This window comes from Melampsora larici-populina, assembly GCF_000204055.1.
Source record: "Melampsora larici-populina 98AG31 unplaced genomic scaffold MELLAscaffold_8, whole genome shotgun sequence".
In the NCBI taxonomy this organism is placed as follows: domain Eukaryota; kingdom Fungi; phylum Basidiomycota; class Pucciniomycetes; order Pucciniales; family Melampsoraceae; genus Melampsora; species Melampsora laricis-populina.
Window position 1 is genome coordinate 1,288,779 of NW_006768772.1, and position 19,821 is coordinate 1,308,599.

Below are 19,821 nucleotides of genomic sequence, written 5' to 3' on the forward strand. Positions count from 1 at the left end.
ATGTACAGCACTTCTTATGATGAATACAGGTGATTTTTTCCTTGTAAACTAGCTGAAAACCAATTTTTGAGATTACGAATTTTTTCAGATGTGCTTCAATTTTTGATTACTAAAGTGCATCTTGTAGTCCACGTGTTACTGATCATTTCTGACACCTACATGACCTACTTCTGATGAGTGATGAGTAAGATATTGAGTTGTGAAGTTAAGGTTTTTAGTGTTACATATGACTTGTGACTGTAAATTCGAGATTCACACCAATTCTTTATTTGCCTTATAACTTTTTACACACACCTCCGTTACTAATGATTTAAAGTTTGTACATTATGTAATCCACTCTTCTGCGTTGAATGAGCCATCTACCAACCTATTCTGACGTCATTTGACATATGTAATTAGCTGAAAACCTCCATTTTCCACGAATTTCACCCATTTTCTTCACTTTTCACAGCTACTACTAAGCCTTTCTTGCTCATGTAATATTACATCATCATCTATAGCCTTAAAAATCCCGGAAAATCCTCTTGGCAACCTTAAATTCCATCACTACCACTATTACACAACCAAACTACACGTGTACCTCTTGTTTACCAACTTCAAAAAAGTGCTTTTTTCCTAATAACTTCTGTTTCTACTTATCAACCTTGAAGATTAAAATTGTCATAGTATCATATAATGTTGTTCTTTCATATTCTAACCTCATAATACCCATAACTTTATTTTTACTAACCTAAAAACCATTTTCCAACCTTTATACCTATAATTTTGAATTTTTCTTATGTTTTTCTTTCTTTCTTTTTGTAATAAATTTGTAAGTAAACTATAATGATCTTAATATATAATGTGAAATAAAATGATGTAATGTTGACCTAATGACCAATACATAAGCCTACAAGAGCTTCAATTGATCAAAAACCTCCATTTCGAATTTTCTTTCCTGCTGAATCCTGCTAATAAACTGGTAAACTGGTAATTGTGAATTTTTTAATTGATCCCATAAATTGATCACCACACCGTGTGTGTATGTGTAAAAACACGTAACCCTTTGCTATTTGGGAACACTTGGTAAACAGTCACAAAGTGAGCTGTGATCGGAGTTCAGCGCCATTGATCTTGATAATACCTTTTGCCATCTGTCAAACAAGGTCAACCAGACTTACAATCTAGACTCTCACTCAATTTCTTCCATACTACCTCATCTTTCACTTCTTGACTTCCACCCTTCAAACCAAGGAGGTGTAAATCTATTTGATTTGATTTCTGATAGCTTTAAAACTCTTCGGTTTCAACATTTATCAAACAAATTGCAAGCAAAGGACCTTTCAAAGTGACAAAATCAAATCAAATAGACAATATTTGATAAGTGGCTGGAAAATATGGTTGAAAGGTAACAATCGAGTCCAAAAACAAAATGCTTGGATGTGATTCGAGATGACAAAATGGTTTGTGATTTGGAAGCAAGCAAACAGATTAAGCTCAATCAAAGGAGGTAGTCAAGTTTGAATGCAAGTATTGATTGTTGAGATTAACAAAAGGGAGGCTGTATTGAGATTGAGTCATGTCAAGACTGAGAATGAAGGGTTTTGATGATTCAAATCCAAAAGCGAATGAATTCTTTGTGATGAGATGTTGAAAAAGAGGTAGTGAGGGGTCAAGAGAAGCCTTGCAGTTGCATATGTCAAAAAAATATACAACTTTTTTCGTTTTCAAGAATGCGCACAATTTGTGCACATATGTGCAAAAATACATATGCGCCTTTTGGTGCATTTTGGTTTACCAAATCATTTTTTTGGGTCACATATGCGACCGAAAATCAGTGCAACTTTTTGGTGGTGCGCATTCAGTTGCACACGTCACACACCGGTTGCCAAAGTGGGTGTATGTTCTGCTTGAGTTTGCCAAAGCATGCTCATCTTCATCTTGCATGAGCATCCCTTGAGCATAGATGAGTGCTCAGGACTCAGCTGGCACACTGTACACTGCTGTACACTCAGAATTGCCTGCACATTTCAATCCTTTGAAAGCAAAACCTCATGTGCCAACACTGCCAGACCTCACCGTCCAATGTCTACACCATCATGTGATGTCAGAGATCCTGGCCTTTGGGAGGACCAACAGTGTCAGAGCTCTGACACTGTCAGGTCACTCTTGACCTCTCTTAACCCATTAATTCATGGGTTCTCACTTGCCCTTGAAACTTTCCCCTCCAACTGTCATCATGGTCTCACCAAGTCCTCGCCAGACCACCTGCTCAAGCAGTCAAGCTCTTGAGAATCCTCACTTTGTTGTCTCTCAAAATGTGGCTCAGAAAGATTCTAACCACTCTCAGGAATGCTCTGAAGCGTATCAATCACATCTTATCAACATCCCCTAACATACCTATAGGTCAATTTGCTTCATATTCAGGATTAGGGTCATATCTGACTCACTCATTCATCATCACTGATACCCAACGTACCAAGGAATCAACAAAATTTGCTAGGCTTGACTGAGTCAACTACGCTCCTTTATCAATTCTGTTCATGAATGGTGTCTTCATCACCATTGAATTTAGTGACCCAGAAGCTGTGTTTGATTCTTTTATGAGCCTTGATACAGTCACAAGAAGATCATCTCTTGCATAAGGTGCTGCAATGGTGATGCTTTATACAAAATCGTTTTCTAGCGCAGATCAAACTGTGATGGGCGCATTGAAAACGCGAGTGCGCGCTAGTGAACAAAACTTACACTTCCCAATCGCTTACACGCTTATGAGTGGTCTTCTAGTCTTATCATGTGGTCTGTCCTTACTCCCCAAAAGTCTCTCCGGCTTGAATTAGATCGTGATATCAGGCTGATAAATTTGATTCAAAGCTTGTTCTATCAATCTCAATCTATTTTATCTTATCAAAACCCTCTCGGGCTTTTGAGAGGGCTTTGATAAGCTAATAATATATTTCTTCACGTTCAATCAATGCTCTCTGCAGCAGTTGGACGGTGACCGTTCAACACTGATTTCAGTGTGGGTGTGTTGTAAAGTATAGCAGTGTGAAAGCCAAGCGGTGAGGTATCACGGAGCAGGGACATCTGAGTGAAAGATGTGAGTGTCAGAGCCCTGACACTAGTGTCAGGAGCCTCCCAAAAGCCAGGTGTTCCCGGTTCGCATGTTGGAATGGCCTGAAGCCGCCGGATGGTCACCGGTTGACACCTTGACAAAAACAAGGGACTTTCGTTAAGTTTGCCCTAAAGGATGTTGACCTGTTGATGGAGTAAAGTTAAGACATCCCAATCCATGGGAACGATTTTGAAAAAACCTCTAGAGTCAGAATCAAGTTGATTGATGAACTTTTGCCCTAATAGAAGTACTTTTGATTTTTGGAGTTCAGTTGATGAAGATGGATTATGTAGTTGAATTTGAAAAGAAAGCTATTCCTAAGATTAACATTCTATCCAAAACTTCAATCAATCTTGAGCACTGATTTGATGATAAGTGTATCCCATTTTTTTGCAATCTCTCAGGAATTGCAAGGCTATTGTTCTTGATGCCAAAAGTTGTGAATCATTTTGTTCTTCTTCTGGGATTTGATTCAGCACGTTATCAAGCGACTTCATGATCTGGATAGATGTCTAGATAAGATGGACATGGGAGGAAGCTACTTTTGATGAAGTAAAAGTAGCTCCAGTTCTAATTGGCAACTCACTGGTTGAATTTGGGATGAGCGTGATTTGAGCTGGAAGATCGAAGAGAACAGCTCAGATGTGCTTGAGCGCGAAACACTCTACACTGGAAGACAATGATTTGTGATCGATGAGTACATGTAGAAAGCAAAAAAAATGAGACTGGATGAGACCGATTTAGATCCAGATGATGATGATTTAAAAATGTTTGAAGGTTTCCCAGATGATTTCAGATGAAGGGAAAGATCAAGAGATAGTAAAGTATGTTTATAAGATCACAAGGAAGATGAAATTGGTTGCAGGAGTAGGATATGTAATATTAGGGCAGGGAATTTCTTGTGTCGTCTTTCTCAATTTCTCAAGAGAAGAATAGGTATCACAGCCCCCAATCACAAGTGACTGGCAGCCCAGTACCTCCCGGCAACCTCAACATGTTTGTAATATGTTATTAATTTGTTTTGAATTGGTTGTTGAGATTTTATCACACAGTCTTTGACAAGTTTTTGGTTGACCAGTAATCAGGTATATCTTGACTGGTCATTGTAATGTCCTTGACCAGGCATGGACCAGATCTCCACAAGTTGTTAACCTGATCTTGAATATATATGAGTCACACTGAGCTGACAGATTCTATTCACCATATGTGTCCTTTCCAGCAGCATTGGTGAAGTCCAGATAGAATGCCTCTCAAGATTTTAGATACAAATTGGCATCATCTACAAATCAAGAGTGTTCAAACAGAAAGGATACCCAAGCGCAATTGGGTCAGACAATTTACATCATCCTATGACCGTTCAGCAGCAATCATCCATCCATATCCATGCCATCATCCTCATCTCCACCTTGCACAAATCCCTGGTCGAACCAGAAAAGTCAGTCAAAATCCAAAATCCCAATCAATTTGAAACTCACCAGATTCATCAATTCAACTGTTGAGAGTGTTTTGCTTTGAATATCAAAAGTACCTTTTTCGTTCTTGATGACAACTAGCTGCCCAATGACCTTGTCGCACTCAATGACATGATATCCTCCGTGCTTGTCATATAGCACTGAGGCATTCAGCAAGTCTGGCAAAGAATAGTACGGACTTTTGTGTTTGTCATCATCAGAAAGAGGTAACAATGAATTGACAACAAGGAGTGGATGTTCAGAATTGGGAAGCTTGATAATATCCGTGATACAGCCCTTCCTTTTGCATGAGTTGTGGAAATATGAGATGTAGCTATTTCCAGGTGTCTTCTTGTGAGTACTATGTGGCTTGGTTGAAATGAGGATCCTTGTGGTCACATCAAATGTTGAGCGTGCAGTGTACTCTGCCCCTACATGACCATTCTTTCTAAGGGTCTCAAAGGCAATAGGACTGAGTTGTCTTTCTTTCCACAATGTCTGTTGCTCTCTTAAGAGGTATTCTCCAATAATAGGATCATTCTTGAAGGCGGTGTGATTGTTATTGATCATGGCTTGAAAGAAGCTATGTCTGGAATAGTGCTGAAGTAACGACTCGCCCTGCCGTTCTAGTCATGGAAAAATAAGTTCAGCCGAGTTTGGATAGGCCCAATTTTGAGATAAAGACATACCCTTCTTTCCATTTTTACGTGCTCCAACTAGGCTACCAATGATCCTCTTGCCTGCCCAGCTAGCCATATAAGCAGGCGGCCCAAGAAGTGTTGAGATGGAGCCTATGTGTTCAGCAAAATGCAAATTGGGCTTTTTCATCATATGGGGCCATCCATCTCCAAGGCTTGCTTGGTGCTTCTCAACCAATTTTGTGAGCTTTTCTCCTTCACCATGTTTGAAAGATCGCAAAGTACATATGTTACCAATTTGAATGAGCTGCAGGAGGCAGTCAAGTATTTTGGCAGAGGTGTCTCCAGCCTCTCCAGAGCTGAAGTGAGGTACCCAAGCAAGTAATATATAGACTTTAAATAGATATTGCCATTCGGCTGCTTTGGGGGTACCAGCACTGGCCATTCCAAAGTTAGGCTTAGGTCGAGTGGTCCAAGAGGGGGCAATGGCATGTTCAAGACAGTGCTGAAGCAGATCCAGTTCATAGGGGGTGACTGATGGCACAATAGCGGGTACAGGTGGTGGGGGTGTTGGAGATCGTTCCACTCTTGCTCGCTTCTTTCCTTTGATGGTGCGGTCAGCTCCAGCTGAAGATGATGGTAAATTATGAAGATCTGACGGTGCTGCTGATCTAGTGTCGTGAGAATGGTGTGATCGAGGTCTGCGCGGGGGGCGCATCTCAGATGTCTCTGCTTGCTGGCTGCAAGGTGGGCTAGGAGGAGGTGGTGGTGATAGTCGAGTATTGTACTGACGCCGATTAAATTGGTGAGAGGAAGACCTAGAGGTAAAAGTAATGGAAGTGGGAAGAAGAGGAGTTTGAGATCAACGACTTGATTATAAGTATAATCAAAGTGGTAAAGAGATTCCTCAAAATCAAAGATGGTAATGAGGGAATATTGCAAGGTTGCACGTGAGAGCAAGAGCGCGCGTATGACGCGATTGGCTTTCTCATCCATTGTCGTAGCTACGTCACGTGGCACTATAACCTATTCTCGTATCTAGAAGTTTCCTCCTAGTGCCCAATAAAAACAAACAACGGTTGAGCCATTTGATTCAGTCAAATCATTCAACACCGCAGATTGGAACTCATATTATTGGTATTACGTGATCTTGGACTCATAGAGAGGACTATTTTGGGTACAACAAAGTGATGAAAATAAAGGAGGAGTCAAATGAACAAAGGTTAAGGGAATGTTACCGCACAAGGAATTATAAAGTCCTACTATGTATGAGGAGGCTATAACAATGGACTGTAGTGGAACTGGTGGATGTGTTTCTTGTATCAAGCCAAATCAATCAACATCTGCTCCTTTTCTGATTGAACAACATGTTCATCGACTCGAACGCACACGAGCCGGTAGAATTCCCAAAACAGTTCCCTTTCACTGGGTGTGTGGTCAGTGAGATGATTGCGAAGGTGATTAAAAGCCTATCAAAGGCGAAGAGCAGATAATTTGGCTGTGTAAGCTTGGGTTGTTGATCTACAACGGCCAAAAGATTTCAGGACAAAGCGTACTATGATCAGTGGGAAATGAAAAAACCACATCTTGAAAAGTCCTCTTGGGTCCTCAAAACCTTCCAAGCCGTATAATGCATATGAAACAATGCTATGCAATGTGGTTGTTGTGACAATATGGAATGGATGCTCAATGAGAACAAAGACCCCGATCCAGGGATAAACCATCATGGTTCTGTAATATCAGCCAAAAAAGAGGGAATTTATGTAGATCAGCTTAATGTGCAAAACAATTATATACAGAGTCCAAACCCTACGCGAAGAGGAAAAATATCTGGAGAAGGAGGTTGGTGAATGATCAGTCTCCTCGGCATATAATGATTGTGTTTGCGGAACCCTGCTCACCATAGAGAACACGGCAGCCACGAAGAGGCCAGATCCTGGGATTAAAATCGAGGAGTGTTCAACTGGAAAGCCGAATGAGTTAGCAAGGAATGAAGAGTTCTGAAGTGGAAAAGAGGCATTTACGAAGCGGGAACATAATGGTGGTTGACGCGCCAATGCAGCATAGGAGGCCCAAGGTAACCCCAATGCGCACGATTAACATCTTGCGAGTGAGGATCGGAACGGTGTCAGCCATTTTGTAAGTGTAGTGGGCGGATGATAAGATAAGAAAGGTTTGAGTCTGAGGATTGGAAAGAGATCAAAACGATGAAATGTGGAAGCAGAGTAATTTTCAGTGCGTTGCGAGTGGGACAAAAGAATCTGAAGCTGACCACGTTTACTTACATGTATGTATCTCAGACTCGATGCTCATCAGTGCAAAGCAATGTCCGCTAAGCAGTGCCATCTTCAGTAGAAATTGATTCATTCAGTCAATGTGCCTATCTAGCATTGACTGTCTGAGGCGCGGTCTCATCGTGTTAGCTTTACTCTATAAACTGACATACTGGGTTCGTTTCACAGCAGCCAGCCATCTAATTAGGTGCTTGATTAGGACAAACGGATATCACTCGATCGTGCTTCAGGAACGCATCATTGCAACCGTGAACATCTACATGCATGCCGCGCCATCCCGATTCCCTACAAGCCCCTGGCAATTGTCCCAATTTTGCCCAGTCGACTACAAAGCGGTTTCTACAATGGAAAACAAACATGTTTGCTCGGAGATAGAGACACCGGCACAGACTGGCACACTTTGCATAATTCCTGGGGTAGCCAACCATAGATCAGAATTATAAAGAAAACACAGTAGACAAATGTGCAGATGTCATAGACGAAAACGCGGTGGCGAAGCTTCTGGAGACGCCTAAAGATTTTTTATGGTTGACGCATAGGTTTATTGATTTCAAGTGTGGTGTTAGTCTTCGACTTTTTATCTCTTCCACTGATGGGTAAAATTTTAGGCAGCCATAAGGCCCAGGGTAATCACAAAGAAGTTGGACATGTCGCCACAAGTGCAATCCTGAAATCAAAAGGACTTGAAAACATATCGTGACAATGGCCTTCGCCTATCTACACCTTCATTCTTGCCCTTTATCTTCATCAGCTGTAGCGTTTCCATATCACCGTGCAGCTTCTTGAATGAATAGATTTCTTGGGCTGTCAAAGTTAAGTATTATGCCTTGACTCGATTTTAAAGAAGATTAACGCTCAGCTTTGAGACGCCAGCTCCAACTGCTTCAAGTTTGATTCAAGGGAAAGTCTTGGAGTCCGATTGCGCTGCGCTCGTGACTGTGAGTGTGACAGAGACGGAGTGTGACACGTCAAGGCGCACGAGCTACACAGACTTTATGGCGACGTCAATGGCGTCGTCAAGTGAGGAATTTCGTTTACATAGTCTCTCATAATCTTCAGAAGAATCCACGAGAGCGATGATCGCATGCAAGTCCACGCCCAGGCTTGACAGACCAGGCTTGACCCCGCCAACGCGACACTCGTTTCAGCGCCACACAGTCACCCCTTTTGGTTACTATTGTGGTAGACCACACTGCAAACAAGTACGTCTTTACTTCTTGGGGAAGTCATAAAGGTGTTTCTGTTCAAGTCCATGGTGAGATTTTTTGAACCTACCATCCAATTTCCTGTACCTCAATTATGTTTAAGCGAAGTGATATTGACAGCGCCTTGGCAAGAATGAATTTTTTCGGCTTCAAGACTAAACCTAGAGCCGACTACGAGATTGTAGCTTTGGAAGACCAACCGCTGGGAGAATCAAGAAGCCATGAACAAGAAGAAGAACATGTTCAAGAAGCGAAGTCATCGAAATCAGATACACAACATTGGGCTAATGGACTGAGAGGCCTTGCGGCTTTGTGTGTTATGATCCATCACGGAATTGTCGCTTTCAACTCTGAAGCTACTTTAGAGACAAATGACCCCGATGGCACCGTCCATTTTTGGCAGTGGCCTATCTTACGATCATTTATATCTCCCAACGTTGGCCTTTTTCGCTTGTCTATCTTTTCGCATTTCTTTCTTCTCTCAGAAAAGTACTAAATCAATGCCGTTTTTCTTAGTTCTTGGTCACATTATTTTTCGTGTTATCAGGTGTGTTTCAGAGAATTATACCAATTCAATATTTTTTGACTTACCATCCTTCTTTTGAATCAGGCTATGTGTTATCCTATCGCCCTCTTCATCGGATTAGTACAAAGCCGTCAGACTCGATTTCTGTTCGGAATTCATTGGCATCTGCTTGTTTACGCAGAATCTTCAGGCTGGCACCTCCTCCACTGTTTTCAATCATCATCTCACATACTATTCTATTGGGTGGAGGTTTTGATCAAACTCGGGCTGCGAAGTTGGGTACTTGGTGGACCACTGATCATATTCCACGTTTCGTCACCCCCAACTGGCACGCGCAAACTGTAGAGTGTTTGAAAACCATGGTGAGTCTGAGTTTCGTCAACCAGATCAACTACCAGAAAAAATGCTTATTGATTCACGTCCAAAAACCTATAGGTGAATCTATGGTATGACTCGCAAACCAAATCTCAATATAATGTTGTTTTGTGGACAATGCGTGAAGAGTTTCTAGGCTCTCTGAATGTATTTTTAATTCTATTGGCAACATCAAATTTACAACGTCGATTTCGCGTTATGCTAGTGATCGCACTGGGACTCGTGAACCTTTATAGGAAAGCTCTCGGTCTCTTGCCATTCCTATTCGGTATCCTCATTGCCGAAATACAGGTCTCACGATCCGAATCTAGCCCATTGAAGATCAACAGAAACAAACCATGTGGCAATCTTCGTTCATTGGCCATGGCTGCGATGTTGATGGTCGGTCTGTTTTTCGGATCTGTACCATACTTCGCTATGACCAAGGCTTCTTGGTCGCGTTCCATGTTTCAGGCCATGTCAAGATATAGTAAAGACGAATTTGAAGTGAAGCAAGCTTACAACACCATGGGCGGATGTCTTACGGTTTTATCGATATCACAATGGCCTGCTTCTCAACAGCTCTTCTCCACTCGACTACTTCAATTTTTGGGAAGAATCTCTTACTCACTATATGTGGTTCATGTTCCACTTTTACTTAGCGTTGGTGTATCTCTTGTTTGGCGATTTCGAAGTTGGGGAATCTCAAATACTTTATCAGTCTTTCTTATGACACCTTTTTGGGTTGGATGGGTGATTGCACTTAGTTGGTTCATGGCAAAATTCATTGACGAGAAGGCTATCACCTTCAGTCACGCATTGGAACGAGCTTGGGGTACAAAAACTACTTCAGATGAATCTAGGCATCCAGGAACAAGCCTCCTTTCTACAACATAACGATCAACTTGTTGCTTGTCCAAAACGAAGTGGGTAATACATTCGGCACACGAGGGAATCCCAACAAGCGCAACTCCAATCAAACTTAAAGCTCCTTTGTTCAACTCACAAAGTCTGTTCATTCCCGCTCTCATCCCTTGACACTTCTAGCGGTGACGGGCAGCAAGATCGTCGTCGGACATGATTGTCAGTCTTGGAAACGCCAAATTACAACTTAAATAGTAACACCATGTACAACTCAGCTAAAATTCCTCTCACCCCATAAACCTCATAGCCATATCTCATTTTTTATTCTTGTACATATATATCGAGAAGGAGTTGGTCTACGTAATTGTCCGGGCGAGCCCAAGTGAGGTTCATCTTGTATATTTTGAGCTTACGTGTTCGTAATTTCAATCATCCAATAGTTTTAGGCTTTGAGAACACACGGGATCATAGTCATTGATGTCTTGTGCTACGGAAGACATGGAAGACATCTTATACCATATTGACATTTCTTGAAACTTCAAGGGGTGAAGGGCATCACGATCACCAGCTTAGTTGGCAAAGGCATGTTGTCGCGTGAATTATATATCAAAGTAAAATCTTCATGGTAACAACATGCACAGCCTATGTAGACTTCCCCTACCCTAAATATAGCCCATATTCTCTACATTTTTACAGATTGAGGCTCACTTATTGAGACTGAACGCGGCGAAAATTGAATGATGCTTTTGTGGAAATTTCGTCCAAATGTGTATCTTATCCAAGACCGCAGACTTCATATGTGAAGCGCATTCAGGTGATCGGTTGCTTTTATTGTGCTCTCTTTGTTAGCAAAACATGTGTTTTTGATATGGATTGATTGATTGGCCTGTTTTACAATTCGATTCGAGAACTATGTAATGTACATCAAGTCAGCCAATGACAGAATCTTCAAGTACGATTTGTAAAGAGTGCATCAATCTTGTCACCTTACAGTGCATATCGCCTAGCGTAGATTGAAAGTGTGAGAAACGTCAAAGATTTCGTTTGTCATGAGGGTGCGGTAGTGATCTTGATGTTCCACTTTTGCTGATATTCTTGCAATTCAACACTCTAAACACACCATGGTCGTTCATAATCATCAACATTAAAGGATCGTGATGTATAATGCGATGATAAATAATAAATGAATGTAACAAACCTTCTTTTGATAATGTGACGCCAATGATTTCAAAACTTCATCAATGTTTGACCTCTGTTGTTCTAATCCTGGTAAGATCTCCTTGACTGTACGTCCCACGAGGACTCCTCCGACTAATCTGAAGCATTTTCGATCTGGTTCTGCCTTTTTTAAAGTATCCATCACCACCCTGAAGATCAAGGGTCACGTAAGATGTCATTAGTTTTTCCCATCGTCGGATTTCTGAGAGTTGCTTTGAGGAAAGGGCTAACCCATATTCTTCCAAATCTCGGTCAAGTTGAGAGGCTTTAGCATCTAATGTTCGAATCTCTTCGCGTAAAGATCGAACGGTCTGCACGAGTTCTTGTTTCGAAGCAAATGATTAACATTGTTTAGTACTTCTAGTGTCCGGAAAGATATTGTGGATACATGATTACATACCCTGATTTGATGGCCTAGGAGTTGCCATTCTTCTGCGGTGTGGGTGAATTAAGCTTTGGATGTGGTTGTTGATATTTATATCCAATCAATCATGAAGTCATTCTCTTCAAGTTCAACAGTCCAGGATTATAGAGATGTCAAGGGTGTAACATCCTTTATGACAGGTATGGTTGTATTTGCTTCAGTTGTGGTTTCAGTTGTTAGGGTTTCGTCACTTGAATGAAACTTTTTCACTTTTTTCACTCTCAGTCTCGCTGAGTTCAATCGAATTGTAGCTCAGCATCCAACAAGAGATTAGTTTGAGGTGATCTCTATCGACAAACTCACATTTATCTTGAGCAACAACCTCTGCAATCAATCATTCATCGATCTCTTCCGATCATGATCGTTTCATCTCTCTCAACACCTCAACCTCTTGTCCCATCTTCCTCATCGTTACCTGCTACTAAAGGTAAAAAACGTGCTAGGTTTGTGGACGAGAACGAGGATGACCGTCGAGATCAAATTCACAAACACAGATTGGAAGAGCCACCTGCGAAGAAAGTAAAGGCAGTTGAAGATGCATTCGAACATCTAGATGCTTCTGATAACGGTTAGCATCCCTTTGTTTTATATCTTCACTTCCGCTCTGTCTCCTCACTCTTCAACATTTCTAACTCTACGTGACTTCGATATGAACAGAGGTGCTTTGCAAAGGAATGTATCAAACTTTTATTGATACCGCCTTCATGGAGCGCTCAAACGTGAGACTTGTCTTTTCTTTCGGGCTGGGAAACGTCATAACCCGTCTCCACCCGCTCCAATCAAATATCTCATCCACCGTATGCTTTCCCTTTGTTTTCGATTTATGATAGGGCCAATTGGATAGATACGAGCAATTCCTTGAACAATTTCAGCATTTACTCTCGCCTGGCAATACAACCGCTGCATCCTTACCATCAGCACCCTCAATCTCTAGAATCCAACGTTGGCTCACTACCCTGACATCCGTCGTTTCCAAATTGGATCGCACACATTCCGTCTTGGTTAACAAGGTTTTGAGTTTGCCATGGACTGTGATGGATGATCAATTTGTAGCGGTTTATTCTAGATTTGTTCATGGCTTGGTTAGTGCTCGTAGTGAATGGATACATCTTGTAGTAGAGAAAGTCGTACAGGGCCTACATTATCGTAAGCTAAAGCTAATCACTCTTGCCAACTTGACAACCTACTCACCTATCATATACTGATATTTTTTTCGTAGGCTGTGTCCCTCTCGAGGTTCGCTCATCAGTCTTACCTAAAGAAATCACTCGAAGATTAATCTATCAACGTCTGCATAGCCTATTGCGCTCAATCTTACGGCTTGTCCCCACACTTCCTTCTATCCTTTGGCCAATACTCGAGTCCAGCTACCCCAACAAGCGCGAAAATAGGGATGCACATACTTGCTACACTGCTAACCTACTGAAGATCACGACCTACTGCGATGAATTGATGGAGCAGATTGTAAAATTGACAATTGATCGATGTGTAAAGTTGGATGTTGAAATTCAAGTTGAAGTTGAAGATTGGGAAGACGATGACGGTCGACTAGAGTCTGAAATCTTTGGCAAATCTGTAAATGAAGCTTTCGACAAATCATGGGCTGACGAAGAACCTGAACCTGAAGATGATGCGGAACTTGATGCCGGCGAATGTCTTGAGCTGGATGACCTCTCTTCTGATGACGGTCAATCCTCTGATGAAAACGAACCGACCAATGCACCATCACCTGCATCAATACGGAAAGTTAAGGAATTGGCCGCTAAATTAGATGGCATCTTACGTTGTATTTTGGACCATCTGCAGTATATGAGTTTTGGTATCTCCCTCAAGCAACCTGTCCCTGCGCTCGATCAATCCCAGCCGGAGGCAGAATCATCCACGCCTTCTCCGCCTGTCAGTGCCGCCCCGGAACCCCGGTTTCAAGCCGAGAAAGAACTATTTTTCGACGTATTATTGTCATCATTTGAGTCTTGCATTCTAAGAACCCAACGCACTCGCCATACTCAGTTCGTTATCTTTTGGTATGCATCTGTGCATCCTGACTTTGCGGATTCTCTCCTCGCTACCTTGGTGGAGTGCGCCCTATACGCATATGACGACTCGACACACCCGATCGTGACCAGAGTAGCTTCCTTAGGATATATTGCCAGTCTGGTTAGTCGAGCGCGATACATTGATAAGCAAACCACAAGACATGTGGTGTCACTTCTATGCGCAAGACTCGAAGCTGGATTGGTTGGCGAAGGAAATGGAAACTCTTATGCTCTCTGGTACTCTATCGCTCAAGCAGTCTTTTATATCTTTTGCTTTCGATGGAAGGATTTACTTGTCGGTGAAGATGAAGAGATTGAGGATGAGGATAGCCTCAGTCCGGGAAAACAAGTAGGTAGATGGTTGACAGGATTAAAAGTATTGGAGCGTGCGGTGTCTAGTCACTTGAACCCATTGAAGGTAAGTAGTGTCTGCCATAGTTTTGAAAATTTTTGATAGGCTCCATGACTGACATTTAATCTCTGTTTCCAATCAGGCTTGTGCTCCAACTGTTGTTTCTCAATTCGCCAAAGTTGCCCATCAAACGAATTTCATCTACTGTTATAATATCCTAAGATCTAATGATCGAAGTGGTCTAAATAGTAGTGGTAGTAATAAGCTCTTACCACCACCACCGTCTATTCACTCACAGAATAATCTACCACCTTTAACAACTGATCCGATCGTGAGGCAAGTATTATCAGAATCTAGAATGGATTCCTTTTTTCCATTCGATCCTTGTCGATTACCACTCACATTGGTTTATCTGGAAAAGATTTATCGGGTATGGGAAGGAGCTCCTGGTGATGCTGAAGATGGTGATGAAGAAGATGAAGACGATGAAGATGAAGATTGAAGTATTTAATTGGGTTTTATGATACACGTTTTTCATTTTGTTTACCAAAAAGGAAGTCAAAAATATATAATTTATAAGCTGAAACCTTTTTTTAATGTTTTTTTCAATTGATATCTTGATATTCATTCTTCTAAAAAATTGTAATTATAGTACTTTTTACTTGATGTGCTTCATGATACACTGATTTCGCAGATTCGAATGTAAAAATATAATTGTTGATTGATTTTTTAAAAGTAAATGATGATGAAGTCTTATGAAATTGATTGATTTCTCCTGATTTCTTCTTGATCTGATCAAACCTTTACCGAAATCGCATGAAAATGCACTGTATTGGAGACTTGGTCAAGGCCGATGGAAATGGACTATATGAAAGGAGGAGGGAATATCAAAAATAGTCGAACGAGCGGGGTTATCATTGAGTTTGATTTTCTAGTAAACTAATCTGATTTATTCAAATTCGTTGATTACTATCAAAGGAAATCCTCCAGTCTGTATGCGCTCATTGGTTTTTGGTTCTTGACCGGTGCTTTTTTGTGCACTCTCAAGTATACCCATCACTTACGTTACACTCATCATGTTTTGAATCGCTCAAAATATAAGAGATACCCGTACTTGATGCTCGCCCAAAGAAAACACACCCATCAGAATCATCAGAATCATTTGTTTTGTATACATTTTCCTCATCTTTCTAAAACATATACTGAAACTGAACATCCAGCACCAAATGTTTTATTTCATCCTCCCTTGACGTTTTCTTTGGATAAGTTTCACTCATACCAGCTCTATGAAACAAAATTGGATCAACAAGTCTTACATTCATTTGCATCTGATGGAGTCCGGTCACGTTAAGCTTTGGATCTGATTCTGAATCAAATCAAGTATGGCATTGGCAGTAATATCATTTGCAAGAGAATCGATTGCGTGAGAGGTGCAATTAGGTGGCTTCAACGTCCACGAGCCCCACATCACCATCAACTTATTCTTAAAACTCGATTACTCCGTTGATTTTGTACGTATCAGATATATGGAGGTTCCAGTATGTAAAAAAACGCAACATCAAGTCTTGAAAGTTGATATGGACAAATATGTAGTCTCAATAATTCCAGATAAGACCAGATAAGACAAGGTGTATGTGTAGATAGCGGTTAGAAGAGATCAATGACAACGCATGGCTTTGTTTCAACTAAATTCATGCGTACACTCCTTTAAAAGCCTATCTGGATGCCCTTGTGCAACAAAGAATTTTCGGCATCACCCACCAATACGTACAAAGATTCAATTGATATGGGATCCAAAATGAGACCTCATGAGGTGTGATATGTAACTGGTCCAAAATGAGACCTCATGAGGTGGTTGAACTTGCACCGTTTGAAACAGAAAACTTGACTTTCCCGATCACGATCGGAGAAAACTCGGGCCGGGCTCAGCTGTTAAACGCGTGGTCATGGGAATGGGGATGGGTGTCGCTCATCACATAAAAGGATTTGACTTTTTGATATTTTTGTAAAGCCAGAAGCGTTCAATCAACCTCAGCATCACTTTATAGCAACTTTCATTCGCCATGCTATTGCGTTCCTCTTTGAATCATCGTTTTCGAGCGTTCAGCTCTCAAGTTGTAATCCCATTGCGTGGGTTTGCCACTCACTCAGGTCCTCCTTCTCTCACCAATGCTGGTCTCGCTCTCGACCCAGACTTGGCTCGTACTCAGGGGACTGTTCAACTTTTAGAGGATATTCCAAATTCTCATCTGCCCGAAACTCGACATGGTTTACCTGCCTTCACTATCTCCCGTGATAGGGGATTCTTGCCGAGGGATGATCCTATCATCAATCTTCCACCAGCTTTTTCGGCGCTTGACTCCCTTTTACAACGTATGACCCTTATTCAACCTGACGGTCAACCCGGTTTATTAGCCCAAGGCACATTTGGACAAGCAGTGATGGCTGAATTATGCGACAGTAATGTCTCCCTTGAGATCATGAAGGCCATCGATCTTGCAATTGCCGAAAACGATCAAAATCTGCTCTCGGCTCTCTTCCGTGACTATAGTTTCTTGACATCGGCGTATTTGCTTGAACCTGTTGACTTGCACTATAAGCAAACTGGTGAATATTGTATTGGGAGAGACATTTTACCTGCTCCTATTGCAGTCCCTTTCAAGAAATTGGCCGATGCCTTGGGTCATTTTCCGTTAGTAGTTGTCTTCAAAAAAAATACCATCACGTCTTATCGCTTCATTTCATCTGACTTTTTTCGTAAATATTCATTTTCGCATCTAGGTACATGGAGTATGCCTCAAGTTATGCCTTACAAAACTTTGCTCGAATCAATCCTGAGAAGCCCATCTCTTACGATAACTTGAGATTAATACGTGGTTTTCAAGACCGTAACAAGTCAAGCTCAGAGAGCGGATTTATGTGCGTGATCCATTTTCTGCCTTATTCACCTATATGTCTTTTCTAACTGTTTTCCATTTCATGGCCAACAGACTTGTTCATGTCGATATGGTTGCCCATTCGGGCAAACTTATAAGTGCGATCGAAAAAGCGCTCGGAGCTGTGGCTACCAGTGACCGAGCGAACTTTAATATGGCATTGGATCAAATGTATCAAGCTTATCAAAAGATCAATGCCTCGATGCATACTATGTGGGGTCACAGTAAACCGGCAGATTATTTGAAGTTTCGTAGCTTTATTTTTGGTACTGGACCTGGCAAGCGTCTCAACAAAATGTTTCCAAACGGGGTCAGTAGTTTCTCTTGTGATCTTCTCCCTTTTGTGAATCCGGTATTTTGTCACATCAAATCTGATCTGTGACAATTTGCTCCTCTCATTTCTTTAGGTATTCTATGAGGGCGTCAGTAATGAAGCATTGTATTTCAGAGGCGAATCTGGTGCCAAGTACGTTGGTTGAATGTATTCAATACCACGCAGATTGGTTGACTGGTCCTCTTTTTAGTGATTCGATGATCCCGGTGGGAGATAATCTTCTAGAGATCACCGCTCGATTACCGCAAAATGAATTTACTGCGATTTTACGTGACTTCCGTACATATCGCCCTAAGACTCAGCGTGATTATGTTGAATCTGTCGAAGCACGTGCGACAGCTTATCAAGTTAAACGATTTGCTGAAGCGGATCCTACTAGTTTAGCACTCTATGTGCTCAATGTTGATCAAATCCGTGAATTCAGGGATAGACATTGGAAATTTACCAAGTCTTATATCCTTGAGGTGAGTCAGATGCGATACTTGACATGGACATCTTCTATTTTGTGCAATGTACCTATACTGATTTCCCCAACTCTTGTTCAGCATACCACTTATGGTATTGCGACCGGTGGTTCGCCCATTGCTACTTACCTACCTTCCAACCTCACCACTGTACTTAACGTACTTGGTGACGCTAGTAAGATGTTGGGCAATAAGCCATTGGTTGACCAAGTTGACTTGCCTTCCGAATATCTTATGGCAATAGATGAATGTCGTGCCAAGGTAGGCCCACAAAAAGCTGCCTTGGATAAAGAAGTAGCAGCGATTGTGGCACGACAGACTGCTAAAGAATCAGGTCATGATCGAAACATTACTTCTTTACTTGAATCACATCCCGATGAGAAGAAAGGATTACAACGTGGACCTGTTGGTTGCGACGGTGTGGGATGATTTATAAGATGAATGGAAGACTAGAGGATATCAGGTGAATTTGGACTAAGACGAGTAAATTTTAAGATTTCTTGAGGAGGGATTGCGAATCGTTTTGATCCTTTTTTGGTATATCAGATCACTTGATATAACCGTATCTTGATATTTACTTGCTTTTATCATCTTCTTTCTCCTCTTGCCTCACAGTAGTCTTTATCTCAGTTTCATATGTTATGTTGGTTACAGTTCAGATCAGTCTTTTCTTTCAAGATTCACTCGTGCATATCTTTAGCTTATTTGATGAATGCCCTTTGTCCTCTGCCTAAGATGTGGATTGAAATGCAGTCCTAAAGTATTGATGATTCTCAAGTTTGAATGCCGGTCAGAATGGTTTGATGACTCTTACCTTGATATCTGTGGCAATTGATCGGCAAATCTTGTCTAGATGATGTGAGAGCTTCCAATTACCTCTTATAGACTGCTAAGCAATTATCACAAAGTATGAAGACCAGCACCTCAGACTGCAAGATGGTATTTCAGCATATGTTTGTTGCTTTAAAGTTTTGCCTTTGCACTTGCGTTCAAACAAAGCCGAGTTATACCAGACAAAGATGCAAAGGTATTCGATTATCGGACATAAAGCTGCTTTGTTTTAGAAATGACATATGACGATGGGACCTTTGAGTCATGCACGAAATATTTTCATCAGGAAATTCTACCTCCAATGCGATTGATATCGCTGACATCAGGAGACCCCGATGAGAATGGAATCGGTATTTACGGGATACAACGGTACTACCTCTTACTACCTCGAGGCTCCAATGTGATTGATATCGCTGAAATACCCCGATGAGAATGGAATCGGTATTCTTGACATGTTTTTTTTGAAACAAAGTACACCAGTGCGTCACACTTAATTCGGCAACACTGTTGAAAGCTCGAGCCGCATTTTCACCTGACCTCAACTTGAGTCCCTCGCTGCTTCTCGCACGCTTAGACTTGGTTGAGTTTAAGAAATGCCGCACAGGATTTGGATAATCAAACGTTGAACAAAGGATCTCAGTAAAAGCACCATGATGAATTCAGATGCACGTTGAATATGATTCAAGTAACATGGTCCTTGGCTTCACCGAGTAGACCGTAGGCAAGAGAGATAAATGAATGCATACATAATCAACGAATTTCAGATGGAAAGGAGAAAGTGAGTGGTGCTTGCCGAGTTT

The 19,821-nt window shown here is 41.4% G+C and overlaps 4 protein-coding genes across 4 annotated transcripts; 3 read left to right on the forward strand and 1 right to left on the reverse strand.

The window, feature by feature from the left end:
- Positions 1-8,776: 8,776 nt before the first annotated feature.
- On the forward strand, positions 8,777-10,459 carry MELLADRAFT_95920 (uncharacterized protein; the record flags this gene model as incomplete). The annotated part of the gene is made up of 4 exons (XM_007407109.1): positions 8,777-9,118; positions 9,199-9,229; positions 9,293-9,570; positions 9,644-10,459. 4 exons carry the CDS (start codon positions 8,777-8,779, stop codon positions 10,457-10,459), a joined length of 1,467 nt encoding a protein of 488 aa, XP_007407171.1.
- Positions 10,460-11,473: 1,014 nt separating this feature from the next.
- On the reverse strand, positions 11,474-12,072 carry MELLADRAFT_104151 (uncharacterized protein; the record flags this gene model as incomplete). The annotated part of the gene is made up of 4 exons (XM_007407226.1): positions 11,474-11,536; positions 11,625-11,793; positions 11,876-11,966; positions 12,045-12,072. 4 exons carry the CDS (start codon positions 12,070-12,072, stop codon positions 11,474-11,476), a joined length of 351 nt encoding a protein of 116 aa, XP_007407288.1.
- A 913-nt stretch (positions 12,073-12,985) lies between these two features.
- MELLADRAFT_34470 (uncharacterized protein) lies at positions 12,986-14,958 on the forward strand (the record flags this gene model as incomplete). The annotated part of the gene is made up of 6 exons (XM_007407110.1): positions 12,986-13,214; positions 13,318-13,611; positions 13,681-13,873; positions 13,970-14,522; positions 14,599-14,713; positions 14,807-14,958. Coding segments are annotated over 6 exons (1,536 nt in total), but the record flags the coding sequence as incomplete, so codon positions are not given.
- Positions 14,959-16,726: 1,768 nt separating this feature from the next.
- Positions 16,727-18,355, forward strand: MELLADRAFT_25201 (uncharacterized protein; the record flags this gene model as incomplete). Its single annotated transcript, XM_007407111.1, has 6 exons — positions 16,727-17,148; positions 17,238-17,375; positions 17,447-17,702; positions 17,800-17,858; positions 17,917-18,190; positions 18,272-18,355. Coding segments are annotated over 6 exons (1,233 nt in total), but the record flags the coding sequence as incomplete, so codon positions are not given.
- Between the last annotated feature and the right edge of the window lie 1,466 nt (positions 18,356-19,821).